The sequence below is a fragment of the Rissa tridactyla genome, chromosome 5 (genome assembly GCF_028500815.1).
Source record: "Rissa tridactyla isolate bRisTri1 chromosome 5, bRisTri1.patW.cur.20221130, whole genome shotgun sequence".
NCBI lineage: Eukaryota > Metazoa > Chordata > Aves > Charadriiformes > Laridae > Rissa > Rissa tridactyla.
In genome coordinates, this window is record NC_071470.1 from 31,636,785 (window position 1) to 31,660,147 (window position 23,363).

The following is a 23,363-nucleotide window of genomic DNA, read 5'->3' on the forward strand; positions in this document are numbered from 1 at the left end:
TGTTACAACACAGTACAGGACGGGCTTTTCTGCTAGGAGTTAGTTATTAAGTTGTGGCGGGTTCCGGGGTTTGTTTTGCTATTTTTTTATTAAACCATGGCACATCAGAAGCAGCACAACAGCTTTATTACAGCAATTTACCTTTTAAAATACTCCACTTCTCGCTCTGTTTCATCCATTTCCACGCTGTCTAGATCAATGTCTTTGGGTAGAAACACATCATCTACAAAGGAAAAGGATGATACTACATTAGATTCCATGAGGAGGGGAGAAGGAGAGGAAGAAGCTTGAAGAAGCTGCATTAAGGATGTTTCTAGAGAACTGCCTGAACTTGGTAGGCTACTGATTATTCATGTTTAGGCTGAATAAATAATTATAATAAGAAAGACACTTCTTAAAAACCTGGTACTAGTACCTCCGCTCAGCCTTTAAGGAGTCACACTGGGAATGAGGAAGAGATGAATCAACAGTAAATTTACTGACTGCATGGGTTGCAAAAGCTGCCATTAACCTGGAATACACATGAGAATGTTCAAATTATACAAAGGGCTCAATGAATCAGACAGCTAATGAATAGCATTTGACTGCCTGAAATTTGTTGGCCTTACCACTAAAAAGGCAGCTTTACAAACATTTAAAAATGGTATTTATAAAGAAGGTTTGTAGAGCTGCTGTGCTCCCTCCATCTGGGAGCTGTGCACATCAGGCTGTGTCTGCAAGAGTCTAAGTCATGCTACCTACAATTAGGATAGTTTTTTTAAAAACGTTTTAAAAAATATTTTAATATGGCCTGAATTTACGCCTCGGGTATAGAAACAAAGTCTCTTTAAAGTCTGTTGGTATATCGTACTGTCTCAGTGTATGGTTCTCTTGCACTTTTTTTTAAAAAAAAAAAGCTTCAGAAAGTGTAAGTTTTTGTAGAAACCAATTTGAGCATTTTCCTCCTAAAGTCTCTTTTCTTACTACCTATATACTCCAATCTAATTTCTGAAACAGCTTCAGAACCCGTTCCAAAACGGGCGAGACAGAGAAACTAACCGAAAACACCTCATACACATCAGGACTCTCTAGAATCCTTGAGATTACGAGAACAAACAACGCTCTTCTAAAGGTCCTATGTCTTTAAGAAACCAGAGCTAAACGAAAAATTGTACATTCCAGTATCTTTCTTGTAGTTCTGAAGTCAGAACTACTCAAAGCGGCAATCCATCTCCGACTCTGAAGAGAGCAGCACAGTTATCTCTTTATAAATTCAGAAACACATCCCTAGGTTTTTTCACATTTAAACATTAGTTTTCAGAAATTCTAACTATCCCTGATTTAAGCAGCAGAAAACAATGGTGAGGGGCAGGGAGGAGAAGATGATGCAGGAAGCTTCCTACGTTCTCCTACAGTAAACACCCTCCACCACCACCCCTTCAATAGTTTCTCCTTCAAATGTCTCCAGTCTTCTCTTTCTGCTCCTAATTCTAGAGTTTTGTCTTACTCCAATGACAGGTATACATTCTTCTTGGTAAATTAAAAAAAACAAACAAACCCAAACACACCACACCACAGTATGCACAAGAACTAAGGTATGAGAGAAAAGGGTTCAGTGCTGTACCACTGCTTGATTGACGTGGAATGGAAACATTGAACGTAAGAAGAGTTAAAAAGAAAGACGGGTTGGCTGACTCAACCCAACCATGAAACCACAAAAAAAAAAAAAGTTGGGCTCTACACCTAGCACTTGCAACAACCAGGAATTTGGTTTACATTTTTTGTAACAAAGCTTAATAAACATAAGTGTTGTGAAACACTGGCAGAGACTGCCCAAGGATTAAGGTCTTGTACCTTGATGTGCTTACCAGACAGAACAGCAGTGAGAACTGCAATTTTAAGTCATTCTGGTGAACGGGCGTTTAATTTATGCACTGTGATCACTCAACTACTGGGTGATCCCAGGGGAACGACTGGGTGCTCTGAGCTGACAGATGTCCCTACCACAGAACTGCCATCCCAACAGGCAGTCCCAGTAGTGACCAAGCATGTACAGGAATAAACTGGTGCCCAAGAATGGTAGAAGATTAGCATGCTGACAAAGCCAACCAGCTAGCACTGCATGCAGTTCTCAACTCTGGTATTAGCTGTTAGATGTTTTCAGGAAAACAAAAAGATACGTTGCAAAGAACATTATGCAAGTGCAACTTGTTTGAGTCAACTCAATCTTCTATGGTTTAATTATTTCTATCAGATAAATAAGAAAATCTGTTTACTAGCACAAACTCATAGTCACATGGAGAAAACACTCAATATTATCACCTAATTAACATCCCACTGTAAGTTTTCACTCTGGCAAATAAAAAATAGTAAATTAGTTTTTGTACTTACTTCACTGTTAATTTAATTAATATATAAAAGGAATTATTTCCACCAAGAAATGCAAATTTATGCATGAATGATCATTCTTTGGCTGCAGAAACCCCTTATTTTCATTGCTCAAACAGTAAGACCAACTTTAGACTATACTCTTAATGCTGTATGAGAAACAATCTTGCTTTTAAAGAAGTTCAAAATGGACTTCAGCGTATTATTGAATTATTTTAAATATTTATTATAGGCAAGATAGGCTTTATGGAAGAGACTGGCTTTCTTAACTGACAAAAACCCCATACAAAACCAGCAGCATATGCTAATTTATTAATTCTTTAAAGTATCCTACACCTGTTTACTAATGTAAAATGCATATATAATGTAAAATGCATACTTAGTATAATGCATATACTAAGTATATTTATCTCCTAGTTGTTATAATTACAATGACTTGAGCTTTCCTGACACTGGTTTTCCTGTTTCTCTAATTCACATTGGCAGAAATGACTGAAGATAAAGATTTCAAACTTCTGTATTGGTAACAATAAAAAACATTACAAGTTCTTCAACTTTTATACTCTTACCAATGGAATTGTTGACTTTGTCCCCTTTTTTCTTCTTATTTTTCTTGTTCTTGCCTTTTGGTTGAAGAGAATCCGCAAGTATTAGCTTATTATTTTGTTGCTGTTCGCTTGGTGAAGGGGATTCACTTGTTACGGGTACTTTCTCTTCCTTTACATGGTTCAACTGTTTTTTGTTGTTATTGTTTAATTTCTTCTCCTCTTTTTTAGGTTCTGCAAGTGTTGGCAGCTCTGCTGCTTTTGCTTTGGATTCTATTTGGTTTCTGGTTTTAGTCTGAATCTCAGCTGCTTTGGGGGATTCAACAGACTTTTTCACTTGTTCAGCACACGGTTTGTTTATCTGCTTTAGTTTCTGTTTGCTGTTTCCTTCTTTATGTTGATGCATAATATCGAGCAGAAAAGAGAGGGGCTCATGCTGCTTTACACTCCCCTCTTTCTGATAAAGCAGCTTGGAGTCTCTAGTGTTTACAGGATTGGATAGTTCACAGCCTGTCTCCGAAACTGGCCTCTGTTCTGTATGATTCACGTGTCTTGACAGTGAACCAGAGGAGGTTTCTATCTTTTCTGATTGCTCAAGTGTACCATTCTGAATGTCTTCGGGTGCATTTGGGACAGATTCCTTCACTGCCTGGCAGTTTCGAGTAAGCATGTCCACCTTCTGACAGTCTTTACTTGTTCGTTCTTTCTTCTTTTTCTTTACAGCCCGCAACTGCTGAAGTTCTTGAAGCCGTTGTAATTCTTGTTTCAGCCTCTCCTCCTCTTCTTCCTCTCGCCGCCTCTGTTCCTCAAGCAACTGGTGATGCTCCCTCTCCCTGGCTTCTGCTTCAAGTCGAGCTTTTTCTTCAAGCTACAAAATAACAATAGGTTTATTGAAATTGACAAATAGTTTGGAAATCAGAGTTTTAGAGATTATTACTACTTTTCTCTATGAACATTATAAATCCTAGGATGTTAACATATGAAGATACGTAATCCAGAAAACCGCGCATAGGCAAATAACTATTTATACAAAAGCTGCCCTTTAAAGTACGTTAAAGTCCTTTCTATACTTCTATTTTCTATTTTTCTGTAACATATTTGACTGTTGTTAATACCTACTGTTGATCTTCTCTTTGCTACTGCTAAGCCTAACTCCATATCAAAGTTTCTACAACCACAAAAAACTGCTGAAAACAAAACATTCAGCTTCATCCTCAACAACTGCCTTTATTACTAAGGTAACTCAGGTTTGCATCATGTTGCATTGTTTACCTGTTCTCTTACTATGGTAGCAGAGTTGCTCTCTTTCATGAACATTAGCAGAGTTCCTCTGTTCATGAACATTAGGAAGAGAACATTAAAAACATTTTACAGCAAAAGACTAAGCACATTAAAGCTACATTGAAAGTTGCCAAAAATATTAGGCATGGTAAAGTTTTCTGTTGTCAGCCATAAGTTCATTAACAATATGAAACAAAGACACAAGGGATTTTTTCCCAGCCATTACTGCAAATAGTTAAAACTTATCTGTGCAGCATTGATCTTGCATCATTAGCAAAACGAAAGTCACACAGTGAGAACAATCACATCCATTTATTTTCTTGCACATTTAGAAGTGCCTGTATGGGATTACTCTCTCCACAGTTATAGAAGTCATGCAAAAAACCCTATGAAAATCTTCCACTTCTTATGCTCAAACGACATTGCAAGAGCAAAGTGAATTTTATTTAAAAATAACTCACTAAGCCCTCAAGTTGATGAAGAGTGCTACAACACGAACATAAAGAATATAACTTGTGAATATCAGGTCTTCCAAGCCCATGGACGCATTTAAAGAATGAAGAATTAGTGCCAGCAAGCAAATCGACAAACAAGAAATATTTACAGTGTGGTCACACAACGTACTTAGCAGAATCCAAAAACATTCAGCAACCTCATTGCACCTTGAACTTTATACCTAAGGGTGATACTTGAATTGCAGTAAGAAAAGCCAATTTCCTGCTTGTTCAACTTAATAAGAATAAATATATTTCCTCTATTAACTCAGCAAATACTGTTTTAAAAAAAAAAATAATTTTACTGTTACACTTCAGAGTTTTTTTAGAAATGTTTTTGCCAATTTCCATTTGAAAGCAACTCGTAATTTTTTCTTCCCTGCCCCATCTCTGCAGCTTGCCACTTCACTCCAGCTTGGGATAGCCTTTTGTGTCATCATGTGGCACAGCGCTTAACCTCTTTCAATGAGGACAGCAAGGTGCCCAGTGCAATCATTCTAAAAAGATGAAATCTTGACTTTTGCACTCTCATAAAAGCACTGACCTTATGTTTCCTGGCTTCTTACAGAGATAGTTTGTTGTAACCATTATCCCAACAAAGAAACACTAGGTTTTTAATTTCCCCCATTTTTAAATGTCAATTCTACAAAACAATCAAATTCTTAACATTTCTGAGACTTAGAAATAGCTTTCTAAAGTGTGGAAAAATCCAGTATAAAGCTAATTTGCAACAAAACACATGACAATGACACTGTGAGGAATCTTCCCAGCCTACTATGTAACTCCTCAGGCAGCATCAGAACAGGTAAGCTAGCTGTGTATATACAAACAAGTAGTGTACCACAAACTACACAGAAAACAATTATACCATTATTATAAAGTCAGCATACAGAAGTATACTTACAGAGAGTATACAGATTCAAAAACATGAAGTCTAAGATAAATATACTTTTATGTCTTACCTTTCTTTGCTTATGTCTGGCTCGCTTGGCTGCCCGAGAACTGCTTACTGGTTTGGTTTCAGAGCTGTTTATAAATTGTAGCAAGTCTTCCACCTTTCGGTGGTCAACAACACTTTCCCTTTCAGAGATCTGATCTGGTTTCTTCGGCTGTTCCTCTTTCCTTTTAGTTAGACGTAAACGAAGCTTTTCTCGCATCTCTGCATAATTTCTACTGGTTGGTGCAGCTGGAGGCTGAAGGACACGAGACAAAAATTTAGTGACTAAATGTAAATATTTCACTGACCTAATACCTTTGAGATTTTGAAATTTCAGAGACCTTAAAATACCCTGGAAGGTCCAAACCTGAATATCAAACTCCTTATTGTTTGTATGTGTACCTAGAAGGTGTATTTAACATGCAAGAAACCTGTTGGACTTGGTGCTTGCTTGTGAACTGTATTTTCCAACTGAAAGACTGACTGATCTTGTAGAGGAATGCACAGGGAGAAGACAAAGAAATGCCTTTAAAAGCAAAAAAGGAGATTTCCATATTCTCTTGTGATTGGTATACCACATTTGAATATTTGAAAGGAGCAGACATTTGCTGCTGTTTCCATTTTCTATGAAGTCTGTTTCAGCGTTTGTGCTACATGGGTCTCTGGGCTGTAACTGTGAAGGCTTGATTAGCCTGCACTGAAGCGTGCCAGCATACCTCCAGCAGAGTCGCATCAATAACTTTAATGCTGCTGCAAGTTGAATCCTTGCGTCATGTTTCGTTTCTGTATTCCCAACCACCGCTCCTACCTCTCAACTCCTCATTCCTCCTCCCCTCCCGCTGCCTTACCCTCTCCCCTCCTGCACCAGATCTGGTGCCCATCTGTTTGGAGCTACACCAGTTCAACTCATTAAACCAGGAAAAGAAAGCCTATTAACTTAAAAATCCTGTAGTTTTCTGCCACTTCAGCAAAATGAATAACTTACTGTGCAATCAGATGACTATCAAACACAGATCAATCATGGACATGGTGGGAACGTGCAATGAGAAATGGGATCCCCTCCCTGCCGCTTTCAGCTACAGGGCAAGGGCTTTTACTTCACTTCGAGCCCTAAATACATGGCAAATAAACTGAGCTTTTACTTCAAATAGGAAAAAAATGCCAGAGACTCAAATTCTACTAGTTAACTGATTATTAAAACAGACTATACACATATTTACAAATGAAGCCAGCAGGAAAATAAAAATTTAAGTTAAAAAAATTTAGTGTGACAACAGCTTTTAGCATTTCTTTTGTGCAAATGAAAAGATATGATTAAAAGAATTTACTAGACATGTTACTGGTATGACATTAACGTAAGGATGCTTCAAACAAAGTGTTAAGTATTAAAATAAAGAACATAAGGAAAAAGATTTTGTATAACCTGCATCCTTTAGAACTTCATAGTTTCTTCAAAACACTCTTTAAATACAGATACAAGAAAGCGCCTATCAAAATGCATCAGTAAACTGTAATACTGAAAATAGGGAAATTACACTTCGGACTTTCCTTTGATAAAAGTATAATTTAAACTTACACTGCCTAAATTCTAGGTAAGCACAGTTTCTTTTTTCTTTTTTTAAAAATCAAATTAAAGTGAATACTTCGAGGATTGCAGCTTTTACAGATGGGAGAATGGCTCAAATTGCTACGAACACTTTAAAAAGAATAAATGTATATTAAGTGTACTTTTACCCAAACTCTTTGCATTATTTATAATTAATCTGCTACAGATGAGTGCAAGAATTTTGTGAAGTTATTTAAATGGCTGAATGCGCCTGTTTGCAGTTTCAGTCAAGCATGGTATCTATTATCCAAGTCAGCTGCTTCCTAAGTCTTTCAGTCATTTTTATTGCTCTTGAATTGCTTTCAATTGCAAAGGTGTGTTTCAATTCTTCATTTCAAAGAGGAAAACTACTTTCTAACCATGCTCCTCTTACTACTTCTCTTGATCGAGCTCCAATGCCACCACCCCCTTAGTTGCAGTCTGATAAATCACATGCAATCAATGATGAGTAAGTGACAAAAAAGCAAATTAAAAAAAAAATTTAAATCCAACAACTTACTCCTCCATGGCCGAAGAACTCACAGTAACAGCAGTCACAGTATTTTCCTTCCTTCTGATTTGTGGATGTTGAGGTACTGGAGCTATGCTCTGAACAGCTGTCTTCGTCTTGGCTCTCCTCTCCATCATACTGTTGATGATCATATGTGTTACTGTTCTCACAACGATGGCCCTCGCAGTCAGGATCACTATGTTAAATTAAGAAAAAGCTTATAAAAACTCTAGATTACAATAAATAAGGTATTTGGAAAAAAAAATAACAAAAAGCCATATACAGTTACATGTAAATCTACTAGGAACAAAGACTCTCAAACTGGGAAATCAGCCACCAGCAACGCATCAAATCCTAAAGCCTTCATCCAGTAGCTTGCAAATAGAGAAGCTCAAAACTAAGCAGCAAGATAAGCAGATACATGAGAAAGTGATTTATAAAAACTCATTTAGTGACTCACTGAATGAGCAGCGTAGAGAATGAGTTTTGGAACTGTTCTTCCTGGCTTTAAATGGGTAAAATAGTTTCAGAAGTAGTGATTTTAGCTTTTTAAAATGGAATGGTTTTGAAACTGCTGCCCATGTCATCACTTGTGGTCTGAAGAGAGCTGTGCAGTTGCAAAGTACTCAACTTACCTTTAAAATCCCCTGGTTTTAGGCAGATTTTCAAGCTCTTGACTTAAAAAATTCAAGGTCAGCTAAAACCAAAATGTTCCCATTACGCTGTTTGCAGCTTTATTTTCAAGGGGAAATACCAGCACATCTCTTCAATAAGCAGGTACATAGCAGTTTATTCCCTCCAAAGCTCTGCAGAACTGTGCACCCAACTGTCTAGTTCTTCTAAAACTGATGTGATCTTGCTTCAAAAGTAAAAAGTATTTTTAAAAAATCCACTCATCTAGTATTAGTATTTCTTTGTTCTTATGTTAGAAAGGTGAAAACAGGCCATAAATTTGCCTTATCTGCAAAACATAAGTGAATCTTCTTTCTATCTCCACTGACCCCTTCCTTCCTGTCCATGCCCCCCCCCCCCAGCCCTGTAAGTTTTTCAAGAATTAGTGACCAGGAAAAATTGTTCAACTTCAGTATCCTAGTTATGGAAAAGGCATGCAAAACTGTTGCATGTAACAGGAAATACTGCCAGCCAGTGCAAAGATTCTGACTAGTCAGTTTGAGCAGCCCTTGCATCACCCTTTCTTGCCTGTTGAGAGTTAGCATTACAGCGCCCAATAGCATGTGCTAGGGGTAACAGATACAATTCCACAGAAATCAAGGCTTCATTAGTTCTGTTGCTCGATCGCTAGACTGAAAAACTAGAGCATAAAGCAGTTTTTCCCATTATAGCACAGCGCTGATCATCCATAGAGACTGCAACAATTGTTTCTGGGTTCTCTCCCAGTTCATTCCTTACAAACTAAAACTACTTTATCATGTTAGTACCTGGAGATGATGATAGAAGTTTGATTTCTATTGTGCTAAATAGCCTATATTCAATTCTCTCCCTGCACTAAGAAAGAAAGTTTCTTTACAAAATTTGCTACAATTTCTTGAGCATGAAAGAAGAACTACTTATTTTATGATAGCATCAATAAAACAGAATTTAAGGGCATATATAACAGAAATAAGGGCATTTTTAGAAGCACTTCAGGTATGCATTTATCTAACTCTGCCTAAATCTCACATCGTCTTCTGAAAACTACTGCAGTAGCGAGCAGACCACATTCATAGCAACCATGACCACAGCCTTACGGGTCAAGAGTACTTGAAGCAAAGACTCAAATGCTTTTTTGTTATACCTGCGCTCATCGGAGATATTGAAGAGTTGGCACCATAGTCTGTCTGCCACAGTACATAACACTCCAGACAGCTCCAAACTCCTCCCAACCTCCAAACCTTTGATAACCTTTGGAAATCAAAACATCCTTTCACACTACACGCACTATATAAATGGTGGGACTGATACCTAAGTCTGAAGTCCAGTCAGGAAAATGTGTTACTATGTGGCAGTTTTCAAGACTACATATGACCTTTTTATAGGTTGAGCTAGATATGTCTACAGACTCCTTAGATTTTTCACAGCTTTTCATTCCTGCTTGCCATGTAATGCCAAAATGACGGAAAACTGATACAACAGGTTTGTGTCTCAGCAGCAGCGATCACTACTCACAATGATAGTGTAAGAAAGAAATAGAGCTTGACTTATTTATCCCAGGTGACATCTCTAAAAGTGAGCATTCATTCATTTTTAAGCCTCTAAACTCAGTAAGTAGGTTCTGCAATGGAAAACATATCCGTAAAGTCTCACACCAAGTTGCACGCTAAGTATCAGAACTCAGTCTCATTTGCTGAACACAGACAGCTCTTCTTTCAGGCTACAACCATCGGCAAAGGGTAAAAGGTATCTGTATTTTAATTCCCCTTCTATTGTAAAAAATGAACAACAAACTTACCTGCAGACACTTGGTGGGGCACTTACAGAGCTGTCTGTGGTTGAAGTAGGAGGTGCAACTGTAGTAGGACAAAGACCTGAATGCGGATCCACAAATCCAGGGGCTGTTGCAGCAGTTTTGGGGAAAGAAGAAGCAGCAAGATTTGGAAGATGTGGTGTAGAGGCTGGAGACAGTGCAGCAGGAGACAGCGAAGGGAGGGATGCTAAACTGGTAGGACTATTTCGTGGTGCGACTGGTGCAGAATGTCTATGGTCTTCTTTATTAATATTGTGGAACACTTCACCTAAATTGGGGAAAAAATAAACCACTTACAATTAAAAGTAATTAATAAGTGTCTATTAACTATCCAAACAATCATGCAACATGATGGATGTTCTCAGCTTCTGTAAAAATGGAGTAGTATTACAACACCTTTCTATTCAGTCACAAACTCTAACATCAAGGTCTTTCATGAAGTTCTTTAATCCAGGAGTACAGATACTACAACTCAAGAGTAGCAAGAACAGCGATTAATGAAAATCATCAAGATACATAATATTACTAAAATGAACACATATAAATCTTTATAGCTAGCTAAATGTACTTGAGTCAGTCACTAAGCAGTGTGTGCATTACAAATCCTTACCTATCGATGAAGGTCTCTTAGATGATACTTTGAATTGGTTGCTGCTCGACTGCACCGTAGTTGCTGTGCAGGAGACAGAAGAAGTGGCAGAAGAGGTTGCCATGACAACTTTATTAGCTTCCATAAAGGCATCCTGGAAATTGTACAGACATTTCTTCTTTGCAGCATTTTTCTTCTCTTTGCTGTCAGTAACTGCTGTTGCTTCATTGCTAGATGTAGTAGGAAGTGCTTCGGGTCTTATTTCTGAGAGTGCTGGTGCTAATATATCACTCCCTTCAATTGAAACACACATAGTAATTAAGAATCACAGAGTTACAGAATTGTCTTTATGGCACTTAGAATTAAACATGCAATAATTTAGCTGCAGGCAAGCAAGGATATATTGTTAGTGTTGGCTTGGTAGGATTAGTGAAGTGATGCTCCTTTGCCCCTCTCTCCCACCCAGATAACATAGAGGTAACAAAAAGAAGTCTCAGAGCAGAAGTCAAAAACTTTAACGTTATAATTTTAAGAACACTACTAAATGTGTGTTAACAAGTAGCGAAGATGCTACCTTTAGCCATTTATAATTTAAAAACTAAAATTGGACACCATTTTACATGTTAAGTATATAACCTTCGATATCTGAAGGCCAGGTTAGCCAAGCAACAGTTCAAGCAGGAACAACATACCTTCTATCAATAGAACTGCATAAATCTTATCTTTACTTGTTGGTAATTCCAGCTAGCTACAGTAACCCCTTTGTGACAGACCTTTCACACAAGCTTGCCACTAACCATCTATTAGAACAGTTACCCATAAAGACATTTATAAATGGATGAGCTATGCTACTGGGGAAGTTTTCTGGAGGTTTTTAATTCCTTTCCTTTTAAAAATCAGTAGTAGCTTGACACAAGTTAGCAGCAGATCAGTCTGAAAAAAAGCCAACACATAAAACCAAGCTTCCTTTTTCATACAAGTCAAATAAAATGAAATAAAATAGGTATTTAACACTTGCTATGATGCAAATGGAAAGGTATGTTGTTATTTCTCTTTTATTCTCTTTCACTTTAACCATTAGTATTTGCAAAGGCTTCCTGGCTTAAATTAATCTACTGCTTGATTTATGCCTTTGTCTTTTAGAATGACAATGCAGTTATCTCTGCGCATTATAGGAAGTAAGATTAGTACCATATTACCAGTGTGGTGGTAATGACCCTGTAGAAAAAGAGCAAGCCTTTGTGGCAGAAGACCAAAAGTTATTTAAATTTCCCCTTAATTCTTATTTCTGTGCAACCCTGAACTTCTGAAGACAAAATTACCTCTACAATGACCGTAGGTGAAAAATACTGTGCTATTCTTTTGCCTTTAGCACCCTCTCCCCTGTACATAAAAATTAATTTTTCCATTTTCAACCCCACTGGAGTAGAAATAGAAGCAAATCTCTGCTGGAATCCTGTCTCATAAAACCATGATGATGAAACCTACCATTCCTAGAAAAAATTGCCACGCTCCATTTCAAAACATAAGGCTTTTAACCAGTCAGTGTGAAGTAGTAACAAACCCTCACCAGGAATTGTATCAGGCAAAAATGTAGCAGGATTCCAGTTCTTGTCATTCATCATCTCTGATCCCCAAAGACTTATAAATTTAGAGCTATTCCAATCTGGAGTGCTCCCAAAACAGCTTGGATAAATATGATCTTGGAGAGATGCATTGAATACTTGATGCTTGTTTGTATGATTCTGAACTGGAGCTGGTGGTAATGCCTACAAAAATAAAGAGTATTTTCCTCATTAATATTCTGTTTGCTTACACAGTCACTCCAACAGCAATATTCAAATCACAGTGTTTCAATTTTGAAAGGCATTATAAAAGGCACAATGAACAATATTTCCCAGAATGATAAAAAGACTGATTTGTTGATTTTTCATGCAGATAATATATTACACAGACTGTATGTATGTATTTTATAATCACAAACATTGTTTCTGAATTCAGCTAACAGATTAATACAAAAAAGCATTCTTCAAAAATACTTGGGTTAATATATATTGGTAGGCCCTCATTTTTAATTAAAAGCAGTATTTCTATGAATGTCGAACCTGGTAGGAACTATTACCTTTCAAAGCCCAAGCTGCCAAAACCAATCCTTTGTGACATGATAATCATTACCACATAAGACAATTGTGATAAAAGGATTACAAATGCTTCAGAATTGAAAATGAGCGCAGTAGAAAAATAAAACACTTATTGTTTGAAAACGTAATTTTGAAGTTGATTATATTCTTCTGCTTTTTTTATCTCCAAGTATTAACAGGTTCCTAACTTAAAACTTAACAGGCAAAGAATACACAATTTTATTCTAAGAAGCAACTGGGGAGGGGGAATGGAAAGAGGGAACATGCTTTTTCTTGTTTTATAGAGGTAAATTGTTCATCCCATTTCTTCTGGATGAAATTGTTTACTCACTTTCTAAAAGTAACTCTCTTCCAGAGACCTTGTACAATGCAACTATTATGTTCGATTATTGTTACATGTTAAAAAAGCCAAGGAAAGTGATTTTGTTCTACTCTCGCACTAGAAATAGACATAGATATCAAAAATATCAGCTAAGTCCAGTAACATTTCTGACATGAAAGTCTAAACGTTTATGGTCAAGCAAACTTACTTATATACCTAGTCTCCTTTTTCTATACAGAAGGAATTTCATTATCTGACTAATGGTGAAGATGGGAGGGACTGGAATACTAGAATATCCTACATAAAAGAAAAACTCATATACACGAGTACAAAGAAACACTTCACAAGGCAGAACAGACTATCCATGATGAAGCAACCCTGATCCAGCAGGGCTTATTAGCTCACGGACTACCAGCTCTGCTGAATTCAGCTGACTCTTCAAAGGCAAAAGCTCCCTAAAGCTTCAGCTTCCACATATGTCTTTTTAGCTCCAGCATAACATAAATACATGGAGCCCAGCTGGTTCAGGTGCTGTGCCAGAGCTAATAGATCTGGCCTGCATTACGAAGGCACTCGGTGCTAGCAGCCTGCTACTCTGCGTGGCGCTTCTGGTGCAGCCTTGACAGTGTGCTGCAGATGTTCCATGACACAAAGGTCCTCTGAAAGGAAAGACAGCAGAAATAAAGGATGGGAGTTTGAGTAGACTGCTATAAGGGATGCAAGAAGAGCTCTGGAAGACTGACAGAAGGTGAGGTACAAGAATTAGGGGTTTCAGGAGAACAGCAGTGGACTCTTGAGAAATGGCAGCCTGGCACACTGCAGTTAAGGAACTGGTGCACTGCAACAAAGATAAGGAAGAGACACTGGTAAGACAGGAAAAAAGAAAGTGGATGTTAAGGATGGTAAAAGTATATAGTCACTTTAGTGAACTAGTCTACTCTCCTTGCAACCACAGGATCATGGGAACAGATGAAAGGGAGATAACAGAAATATGTACCTAATGACAAAGGCTTTGCCCCTTTCAGCAGCACCCACAGTTCAACTGATTTAAATACTATGTGAAACAGTGCCACATTAATAATAATTCTTGCTTTTGACTCTTACTTCTGAAAAGTAGTCATGTGGTCCCAATCCTTGTTACACACCTTTAACTTGTTTATTACTTACAAGTTTTGGGTCAAAAGAATTTTGCAGAACTTGCAAAACAGCAAGTTCTCTCAAAGCACAAAACCACTTAAAAATAGACTCTTACACCTCAATTGTCTCAAAAAATATTATGTCACTAATATTTTGAACTAGAAACCTCAGGATATTATTGCCAAAATGGAATATTAAATTTTGACCTTCAATACATAGGAAATGAAGATTTAATTAGTCCTATCACACTGACTAAAGTCCCATTACTGTTTCCACCACTGAAGACTCATTTGACTCCACATTCTTTCTAATCACAGCAAGGAAATTATCAGTCTTCCTGACAAAAGCTACCCTTAAGCCCTGTATGAACCTTCCACCAGTTCTGAATATGTCCTATTCCCTACCCCTTGCTATTCCCTCCAAAAGGACTACTATAAACACACCACAATTTATAGCAACTTTCATGGTTTCACTGATACTCAGTCACTCTAGTTTATACAGGTGTACGGTATTTTTCCTGGGACTAGGATGCATCCATCCATCTCCTTCATCAGGCTCACCTTATTGTGTGTAAAGGGAGAAGCTGTGTACAAGGTGGGATGGATAAGTGGACGAGGCAGATGAGGAATTGTATGCAATGGTATATGTCCATGGATGTGAGGATAAAGATGAAGTGCAGGATGCGCAGGTTTTTCAGGATTCATAAACTGGTGGCCAGCAGGCAGGCGTCCAGTTGCAAGTGCAGAGGCTGTTAGACCTGAGGCTTCTTGTTTACAAACGTGACATTCACAAGCATTTGGACCTTGGTCAGCCTGTAAGAAAAAAAAGAAAATAATTCTTTTAATCTACTACAATAAAATCAGATATTTCCCCCATCCTTTTTTTTTTTTCTTAGTAATTATTAATGTACATACATGAATTAATATTTTCAGAGCATCCACAGAATTCTTTCATCTAATACCAATGGAAAAACCTCATAATGAAATAAAAGCACTACTGGAGGATCTTTATCTTAGTTAAGAAAAGAATGCCTTAAAAATTGACAGCATTTCATACTATACAGATTCTTAAAGTCCACTATCAGTGACAAGTGAGATACTGATACAGATAATCAAGAACAGGAATGCGAATCTTGACAGCATTTGATCCTTACTAGGCAATTATTTACCCCACTACAAAAAAAAAAATAATCAAACAGGATTATTATTTTACACAATAAATGCTGCAGAAATGTGCAGAAAGTAGTAGTAAGGGTTGATTAGCTGATGAAGTTGGAAGTAGTCCTAAGCTGCATTAGGCAGAGCACTGCCAGCATATCAAGTGAAGTGATCCTTCCCCTCTGCTCAGCACTGGTGAGACACATCTGGAGTGCCGGGTCCAGTACTGGGCTCCCCAGTAAGAGAGACATGGACACAATGGAATGAGTCCAGTGAGTGATCAAAGATGAGTTAGGCACTGAAGCATCTGTCATACAAGGAGGGGCTAAGAGGGCTGGGACTGTTCAGCCTCAAGAGAATACTCAAGGGGATCTTATCAGTGTGTGTTCCCTGACTAGGCAGGGAAGAGGAGACTAAAGAGGGCAGGGCCAGGCTCCCCCTCAGTGGTATCCCGTGAAAACACAAGAGGAAATGGGCAGAGACTGAAATATAGGAATTCCACTCATGCTTAAAGCATTTATTTATTTCTGAGAGAGCGGTTGAACACTGGAACATGTTACCTGTACCAGTTCTGGAGCTGCCATCCTTGGTGATACTCAACACCTGACACAGTGCTGAGCACTCTAGATGACCATGCTTTGAGCAGGAGGGCTGGACTAGACTATCTGCAGATGTCCCTTCCAAACTCAACTATTCTGTGATTGTGTGAAGCAGACATTTCTCACGAAAAATTTCATAATCACATCAATCCATGCCTTATCGGAACCTTTTACTGATCTCAAGCTATCATTAGCCTCTGTTGTCTTAAAAGGATTCAAGACTTTGGAAGAAAAGCAGCCCAGGAAAGAGCAGCTCCATTTCCCTCTCTCAGATCAGTACTTTTTCCTGCCACTGCCATTTCACTGAAAGATAATTTTACCAGACGCCACACCAGGAACATTTCCTGATTGCTATTTCTTCCCAGAAATGTGTCAGTATGCATTTTTTCAAAAAGCAACGCTAGCTAACTTAGCTTTCTAGAAAAGAATTGACAGGTGGTATTCTTCTTCAATATGCCTTCCTCTCAGAAACAAATAACTCTTCATTATCAGTTAAAAGCATTACAGCCTTTGACACAAGGTATATTTTAACAACCAAAGATTTCATAAACCAAATACAATGATTGAATTAATTAGGTGTATAGGGAGGAAAAATAATTTTCCCATAAAAAAGTTAGTATTATCAAGAAACCAATACTAATCTAGTAACAAAGGAAAATGGAAAAAAGATGTCAAACAGTATGGTGAGATTTAAAATCCAATTCTGACCAACCTTTGGGTACTGAGCATGAAAAGAAATCCAAAGGGACTAAAGACACTGAGTAAATGAGCAACCCCAGCAGATAATGACAGAAGAAAAAATGCATTTTAGTTTGCTTCCCTAAGGCAAATACACTTACATAATCTCATTTGATTTTCCACAACAAATGCTGAATCTGTTAACCAGTTTCAAACTAGTTTGACAGAGGTCGCAGCTCATATAAGTACGATGGCATTGGTCAGCCATACACAGAAAATTTCTCAACGTACTTGCTGAAAGAAAAGCTGTAGCTTAATACTCTTAACACATGAGGAAACACTTATAGTGGAAGGCCTTACAAACATCCCAACCACAGGGGAACATCTAATGTGAGTTCCCATCTGATTGTTGTTTAAGGTCTCAAAGGTGCCCTCTCCAATGTGGATTCTTTTGTACAATAAGAAAAGTGACTGGTACGTTCTCTCTTCAAACAGTGAGCCCATGTTGTAGCTGCAGGGTAACTCAGATTAAAAGCCACATGGTCACAAAGACAAGTCCATCGGAGGCTTTGCTTTGGTGCTCAGCTGTTACAGCAAACACCTGCTGAGTAGATACTCTAGGCATGGCTGTCTGGGTGGTTTGGTGACCTTACAGTAAAGAGCTTAATAATCTTAAACCATTAAAAAAATTCAAAAAAAATCATGCAGACCAAGACCCATGCCATAAGTCATGCAATGGATTTAACTGCACAGGCTTCCGAGAGAGAAAGTTAGTTCTCAGATATAATACTAAGAAGTATCTGTTAACTAAGTACTCACATCATCCTCCCCTTCCCCGTGTCCCCCCGATTAATTTCAAATAACAACATTAACATTTAACAAAGACCAAGCTCAGACTTCCAAGCAGAAATACTTCTTGGTTTCTATTTCTCATTCATACAGACAGGAATAATTTTTTTTCCCCTTTTACTGGAGCCACCTTCAATATAATTAACATATTTCAGGTTTTGACTAAAGGAAGTATCAGCCATGACAATATACAATTAACTGAAAAATATTTTAGGTATCATATCCACCGACTGATAACATAACATATTAGAAGGGAAATATTTAATTGAAGATGTAAATGTATTCTTATTCGAGCAGCCACATTTCAAAAACTAATTTACTAAAAGGGTTGCTTTCAGATTACTATACCTGCTGACTGGGGTAAGAAGGTGGTGGGCTATCCATTTTTGCTTCATCTTTCCTTAATGCTCTTTTTCCTAGAGACATTTCCTCCTTTTGAGTCCCTGGTGGTTCACCACTGCTCTCCCCATCCGCTTCTTCATCATCTGCTTCTGAGGAACTGCTGCTAGTACTGCTCACCTGAGGAGACTGGACAACATTAATCCATTAACATAGAGGTGATGGAGAGGCCTTTCCCCAGCGAGAATATCGAACTGCCAGAAAAAAAGATACGACACTGTAAATGCTGTACCTCATCTTTCAATGCCATGTTTTCACCTCCGCCATTTAGCTCACTGTGAATCCCATTCATGTTGGCTACCACCTCTGCATCGTCGTAATTATTCAGTGGGTAGATATCAGCAAATTTTGCTGATAATGGCGCAACATCTTCATCATCACTACCACTGAGGGGAAGAGAGGCTTAGATAAATCACAGTGCTTGGTAACCTCTGTTAATTGTGATAGCAGGAATACATCGCTTGTATGAATGTTCCAATTAGGAGCCAAAGGATTGTCTTATAAGTTGTTAAACTAAACTTAGTTTTTCAAGCAAGTAAAATCAAGCAACCTGCCATAAAATCTTGCTGAATATAGTTGTTGCATGCCTGAACGTCAGCCTGTATCACAAATAAGATTCTCTGCTATTTCTGTGTAAAATAGTTTTCCACCACTGGTTTCTGACCAAGAATCTATCAAATTAATAATGACAGGATATGGATGACCTTTAATTTGATGGAAAAAGCCTTATGCCAATGATTTACTTTACAGAAAGTGTGAAGTGCAAAAAAGTACAACATAAAATTCAAGTTTTTCCATACATTAAATGTCAAACCAGTAAGTAGGGAACACTGAATACATTATAGTAACTCCTAAATTTCTCAATAGCAATTAGTTCCTAGACAACCCCCCATCTACGTGCTTTTCAGAATCTGCTCTAAAATACTTAATGGAATTTTTTTCTACATAGACAGCTAGTAAGAGAACATGCATGTTTAATTATCCGCTCCAGGGAAGTGTTGCAAAGATTGGTTAGTTCATGTTTCTACAGCAATCCAGAGCTCTTAAAAGAGCTCTTAAACTGTGCACTTTATCTTTTTTCATTCCATGAGATGCTGCGCCAAAATTTAATTACATGATGGCACCATTAGGCATATTTCAAATGTGCAACGAGGAAATAAAACACAGCAGATACGAGACATAAAAAGGCCCTTCCCCAAGGAGCAGTGCTATTTCCCTAAAAATAGGCTTCTTGGAGTAAATCATACTCAGATTCAACTGAGCTAGCTTCTGAAGAGAAAAACTGAACAATTTTGGACATTTCGGCAGCAAAACTAATGAGTTTACAGAAATTGCAAACCACGCATTTAAGAATATGTAGCTAAACACAGTGACACATAATCTGTTTTTAAGCGCACCCCAAATAGGTTCGAAACTGAAGTCCTGTTATGGAAGATTAAACCATTGATGGTAGTAAATACAAAGGTAAAGGTTTAAAGGAAATTGAACTTAGTGAAGTGATATTCTTGAGAAACATCCCACATACCTGCACTGTCCTTGTTCGTCACATCATATTAACACAGAACACTAATGACAATTCCTTTGACTGTACTGAAAACAGGTATTTCATTAATGTTCCCACCAGCAGTGAAGTTGGGTCTTTTTAAATATTCCTTTAGGATATTATGTGACAGAGGAGACTGCTGGTTAGCTGTACCCTAACCACAAACAGAAGCCAGCCTACCAAGCAGTTTTAACACTTCAAAATTACAGAAGAAGCAGAAGTCTACCATTAGACTAATGCCTCAAACCGGATGGTCATTGCAATCTGAATAAAATAGGGTGGCAGATAGTTCTGATAGGGACAATAACTTTTGATGCAAGACTCGAGTTAACACAACTTCAACAATCCTAAAAGCCTCCTAATAAAGGTTTTTTTGGAACTAAACTGATTCATATGAGATGACCATCCCTCAAAGAAAAGATCACCAGTTCCCTTGCTCAGTCTAACAAAATGTGACATTTTAAAACAATGCTCTAACGTACATCAGTATCGGATGTCCTTGAAATCTCAAAGCAGTAAAGTACATACTACATGCACTTCTAGCAATACTGGTAAGTCAACATCTTCAGAAATTTTTTAAACTTTACAGGATTATTTATTTTTTTTAATGTTTGCACAACATATAGCACTGGAGTTGTGGTCTGCTGAATACAGTACCAGTATTAAATAATTTTCTGAGGCAGAACTAGCATTACATAATGATAGTCAGCCAATGCAACTTGCCTGCTTAAGTTCAACTCACTCCAAAATTTTAAAACAGAAAAAAGAACTTACAAAGTTGGTGCAGAACCATTATCTGCGAGGATCAGTCTGGGATGTTGCTGAATTGTAATAGGCGAGCTGGAACCTGATCCTGAACTTGCTGAAGACATACTAGGTGCGCGGATCTCAGATAGATAATCCGGAGCAGAATCAATTTGTAGTGGTAACTGGTTAATGTGGATATCATCCGTTATAGGAGAATCCATGATGCCACACGTTAAAATGTGTGAAAGGCTGCAGTCATCACAAGTACATCTGTTCAAGAATTAAGATTACAGATTTTTATGACCTTGCTTAAGTAGCATTCATTTAAAGTAACCACAATCTTTGTTCCAATGATGTATTTCCTTTTTCCTCTAACAAGAAATTAATGATTTATTATGATTTCATATTAAAAACATCAGCTCACCTTCTTCTATAATTACAGTTGGGACAGTCAGGCATGCTCAAACGTGAAGACAGCATGTGTCTCATTGTGTCTGTGAAGTTGTTCTCCCCAGCTAGTGCTTTCTTGTTATTAAGCTGAAGTAAATTACAAAGGCAGTGTTTTAGTAGTGCAAGTCTTTCCATTAAAATTCAATGGCACATCATGATTAACAAATTACATAATCAAAAAAGGGTTTGGAGCAAAACACTTTAAAAGAAGCACTCCGAATAATTTAATGAAGGTGGTGTTTTGATTACGAGTGAAAAAAGGAAGAAGTTCAAAGTCACAAACAACAAACACTTGGCACTGAAACTCTTCAAAGAAATTATGTTTCTACTATGAAATAGTAAAGTGGCCAAGACCATCTCCTTGACTCATTTGTATGTGCATCTTGCATGGTATTTCTGCTGACGCACTCTGAAGCCGAGTAGTTCTTGTCTTGTTTCATGGCATGAACAAAAGGACACTGCTGACAAATGGAGAAAGAATGCAAACTCACCCTTAGCTTGCAAAAAAGAATTAGGACTAATTCTGTAGCCCAATGGCATAGACTTGAGCAACAAAGTAGCTGCCCAAAACAGGACTCAACTGCATTAGTGAAAAAATACAATCCAAATAACCTCCACCTGGCGGAGGCCTAATCTGGAAAGCACCTAATTTCATTAGATACCTACAAACCTTAGGTTAAACAAGGATGTGCCTAAGCTTCTACTTCTATAGATGCCCAGAACTGATCCTTACCTAAGCAGCCAGGGGCTTACAGCTCACTTAAGCCCAATTAGGATCAAGGAAAAAGAGGATTCTTCCTCAAGTCCTCTGAGGGGCCCTGTATACCAGATGTTCTAAAGACATGGTTAACACAGGCTTATGTTCCTTATAGGAAAAAGTACTTACTGATGACTGCTTTGAGATATTGCCAATTTAAGTTTAAGTTTATTAAAATGTACTGTCATACTCTCTCTGGCTCATGACTAGCATTTCTTTCTGCACAGTGATAGAGGAACAGAGCGGTTCCCTATCCAGTCTTGACTCTAGCCAAGTCACACTGTACTTTTACGGAAAGCGTGATATGTACTCAAACACTTCTAGGCTACAGAACAAAGTACTGTGTCTTAAACAGCAGACAGTTTTAAAATAAGTTAGGAACTTCTACTGACCATTCTCTGGCTACAGCTTAAAAGAGGCAGATAGTTCTGCTCAGCCTTTCCCCCACAAAACAGATGTAGGAGCCATCGCCAGAGTCGTAGCAGATGGAATCATCTACCCTGCTCTTGTGGTTCACACTCCTCAGCTCTGCACATGCAAGGGAATTTGTTAAGCTCGAACACAATATTCCCTATCACATACATCAAGGCAGCTCCACGCTCAATGTATTGGCTGTTTTGGATGCCACTCTAAGGCATCAAAAATCCCCCTTTTTATTGTACAAAGAATTTTAAAACCTGCTATTCAACCCTAAGACTATGGTGCTTATGTTTTTATCTTGTAGTAACTGAGATTATGTTCTCGTCTTGGATCTTGCTTTTCTGTATTTTAGCTGACCAAATTTCATGGCTGGCATAGTTGCAAAATTAGATCACACAGAACTAGTACAATATACTACACTCATATGTTTGCATCTTACAAATATACATGAAGCATTAGTATAAATTAGTATGGTATAAAAAAAATCCTACCTGCTCTTCAATAAAACGTCTCTGTTTAAAAAATTCCCAGTCTTCCTTTAGCATGCGTTGTTTTGTTTTCATTGCCATCTAAAACAGAATTTAAGGAAAACCCATTGATTTAATAATAGAAAACCTAACGCTGTTGTCAATTAGCCTATCAGTTTCATTAAACCTAGCTCATCTACACCATTTTGACAGTATTTGCATACTTAGTCAATATGAAGTGTATTTTATTTGCTAATCATTTTGAGTCATTTAAGCATAAGATTTTATATTAATCTACACTATTTTTCAGATTTTTACACTTTTATTCCTTATGTTAGTAATTGTTTTCATTAAATGTTTTCATAGCATTTTCAATAAAATGTGATTGGCATTAAATCCTCAACATTTCAGATCCACTAAAACCCATTAAAATTTAGAGATTCAGGACTTTCATCAAGGCCACAACACAGGCTCAAGTCCAAACTCTGATGTACCACATGCGGAACTAACCACCCAAAGAGGAAAAAAAAAGAGAAAAATAAACCAAATTAAGCAGTGACCTAGACTAACGCTATTTACCACTTTTATTCCTCAATGTATTTCATGCCCATGACCTACCTAAGGCTGGAAAAATATTTTATAATTACTCATCCCTGAATCACATCACCATAAATGCACATAGAGCCTGTAATGTTTTGTACGCAAATGATAATTTTCTGATTTAGTAAATAAATTCACTCTGACAGAATGCAAAAGCTTACAGGAATTTTAACACAGCAAAACGCAATAACAAAACTTCTCCTGTTGTATCTTAGAACATTTTAAGAGCGCTACTTCACCAGTGAGAGAAAACAACTATCTAGCTTATCTTTTACAGTTCTTTTTTCCTTTTACCTAATTAATAAAATAAAATCTACCACCTTT

The 23,363-nt window shown here is 37.6% G+C and overlaps 1 protein-coding gene across 2 annotated transcripts in view; it reads right to left on the bottom strand.

The window, feature by feature from the left end:
* Window positions 1–23,363, bottom strand: part of FAM193A (family with sequence similarity 193 member A) — an 88,277-nt gene that overhangs the window by 3,404 nt on the left and 61,510 nt on the right. Inside the window, exons 9-21 of one of the 2 annotated variants that reach the window (XM_054201848.1) lie at window positions 22,464–22,541; window positions 20,770–20,882; window positions 20,373–20,615; window positions 18,288–18,441; window positions 18,005–18,184; window positions 14,934–15,185; window positions 12,344–12,542; window positions 10,795–11,067; window positions 10,170–10,452; window positions 7,730–7,916; window positions 5,650–5,880; window positions 2,937–3,780; window positions 142–223 (exon numbers count right to left, since the gene is read on the bottom strand). In XM_054201848.1, coding sequence (XP_054057823.1) covers window positions 142–223; window positions 2,937–3,780; window positions 5,650–5,880; window positions 7,730–7,916; window positions 10,170–10,452; window positions 10,795–11,067; window positions 12,344–12,542; window positions 14,934–15,185; window positions 18,005–18,184; window positions 18,288–18,441; window positions 20,373–20,615; window positions 20,770–20,882; window positions 22,464–22,541 — 3,119 coding nt within the window. The remainder of the gene's footprint in view (window positions 1–141; window positions 224–2,936; window positions 3,781–5,649; window positions 5,881–7,729; window positions 7,917–10,169; window positions 10,453–10,794; window positions 11,068–12,343; window positions 12,543–14,933; window positions 15,186–18,004; window positions 18,185–18,287; window positions 18,442–20,372; window positions 20,616–20,769; window positions 20,883–22,463; window positions 22,542–23,363) is intronic. The other variant, XM_054201846.1, reaches the window with a different exon arrangement.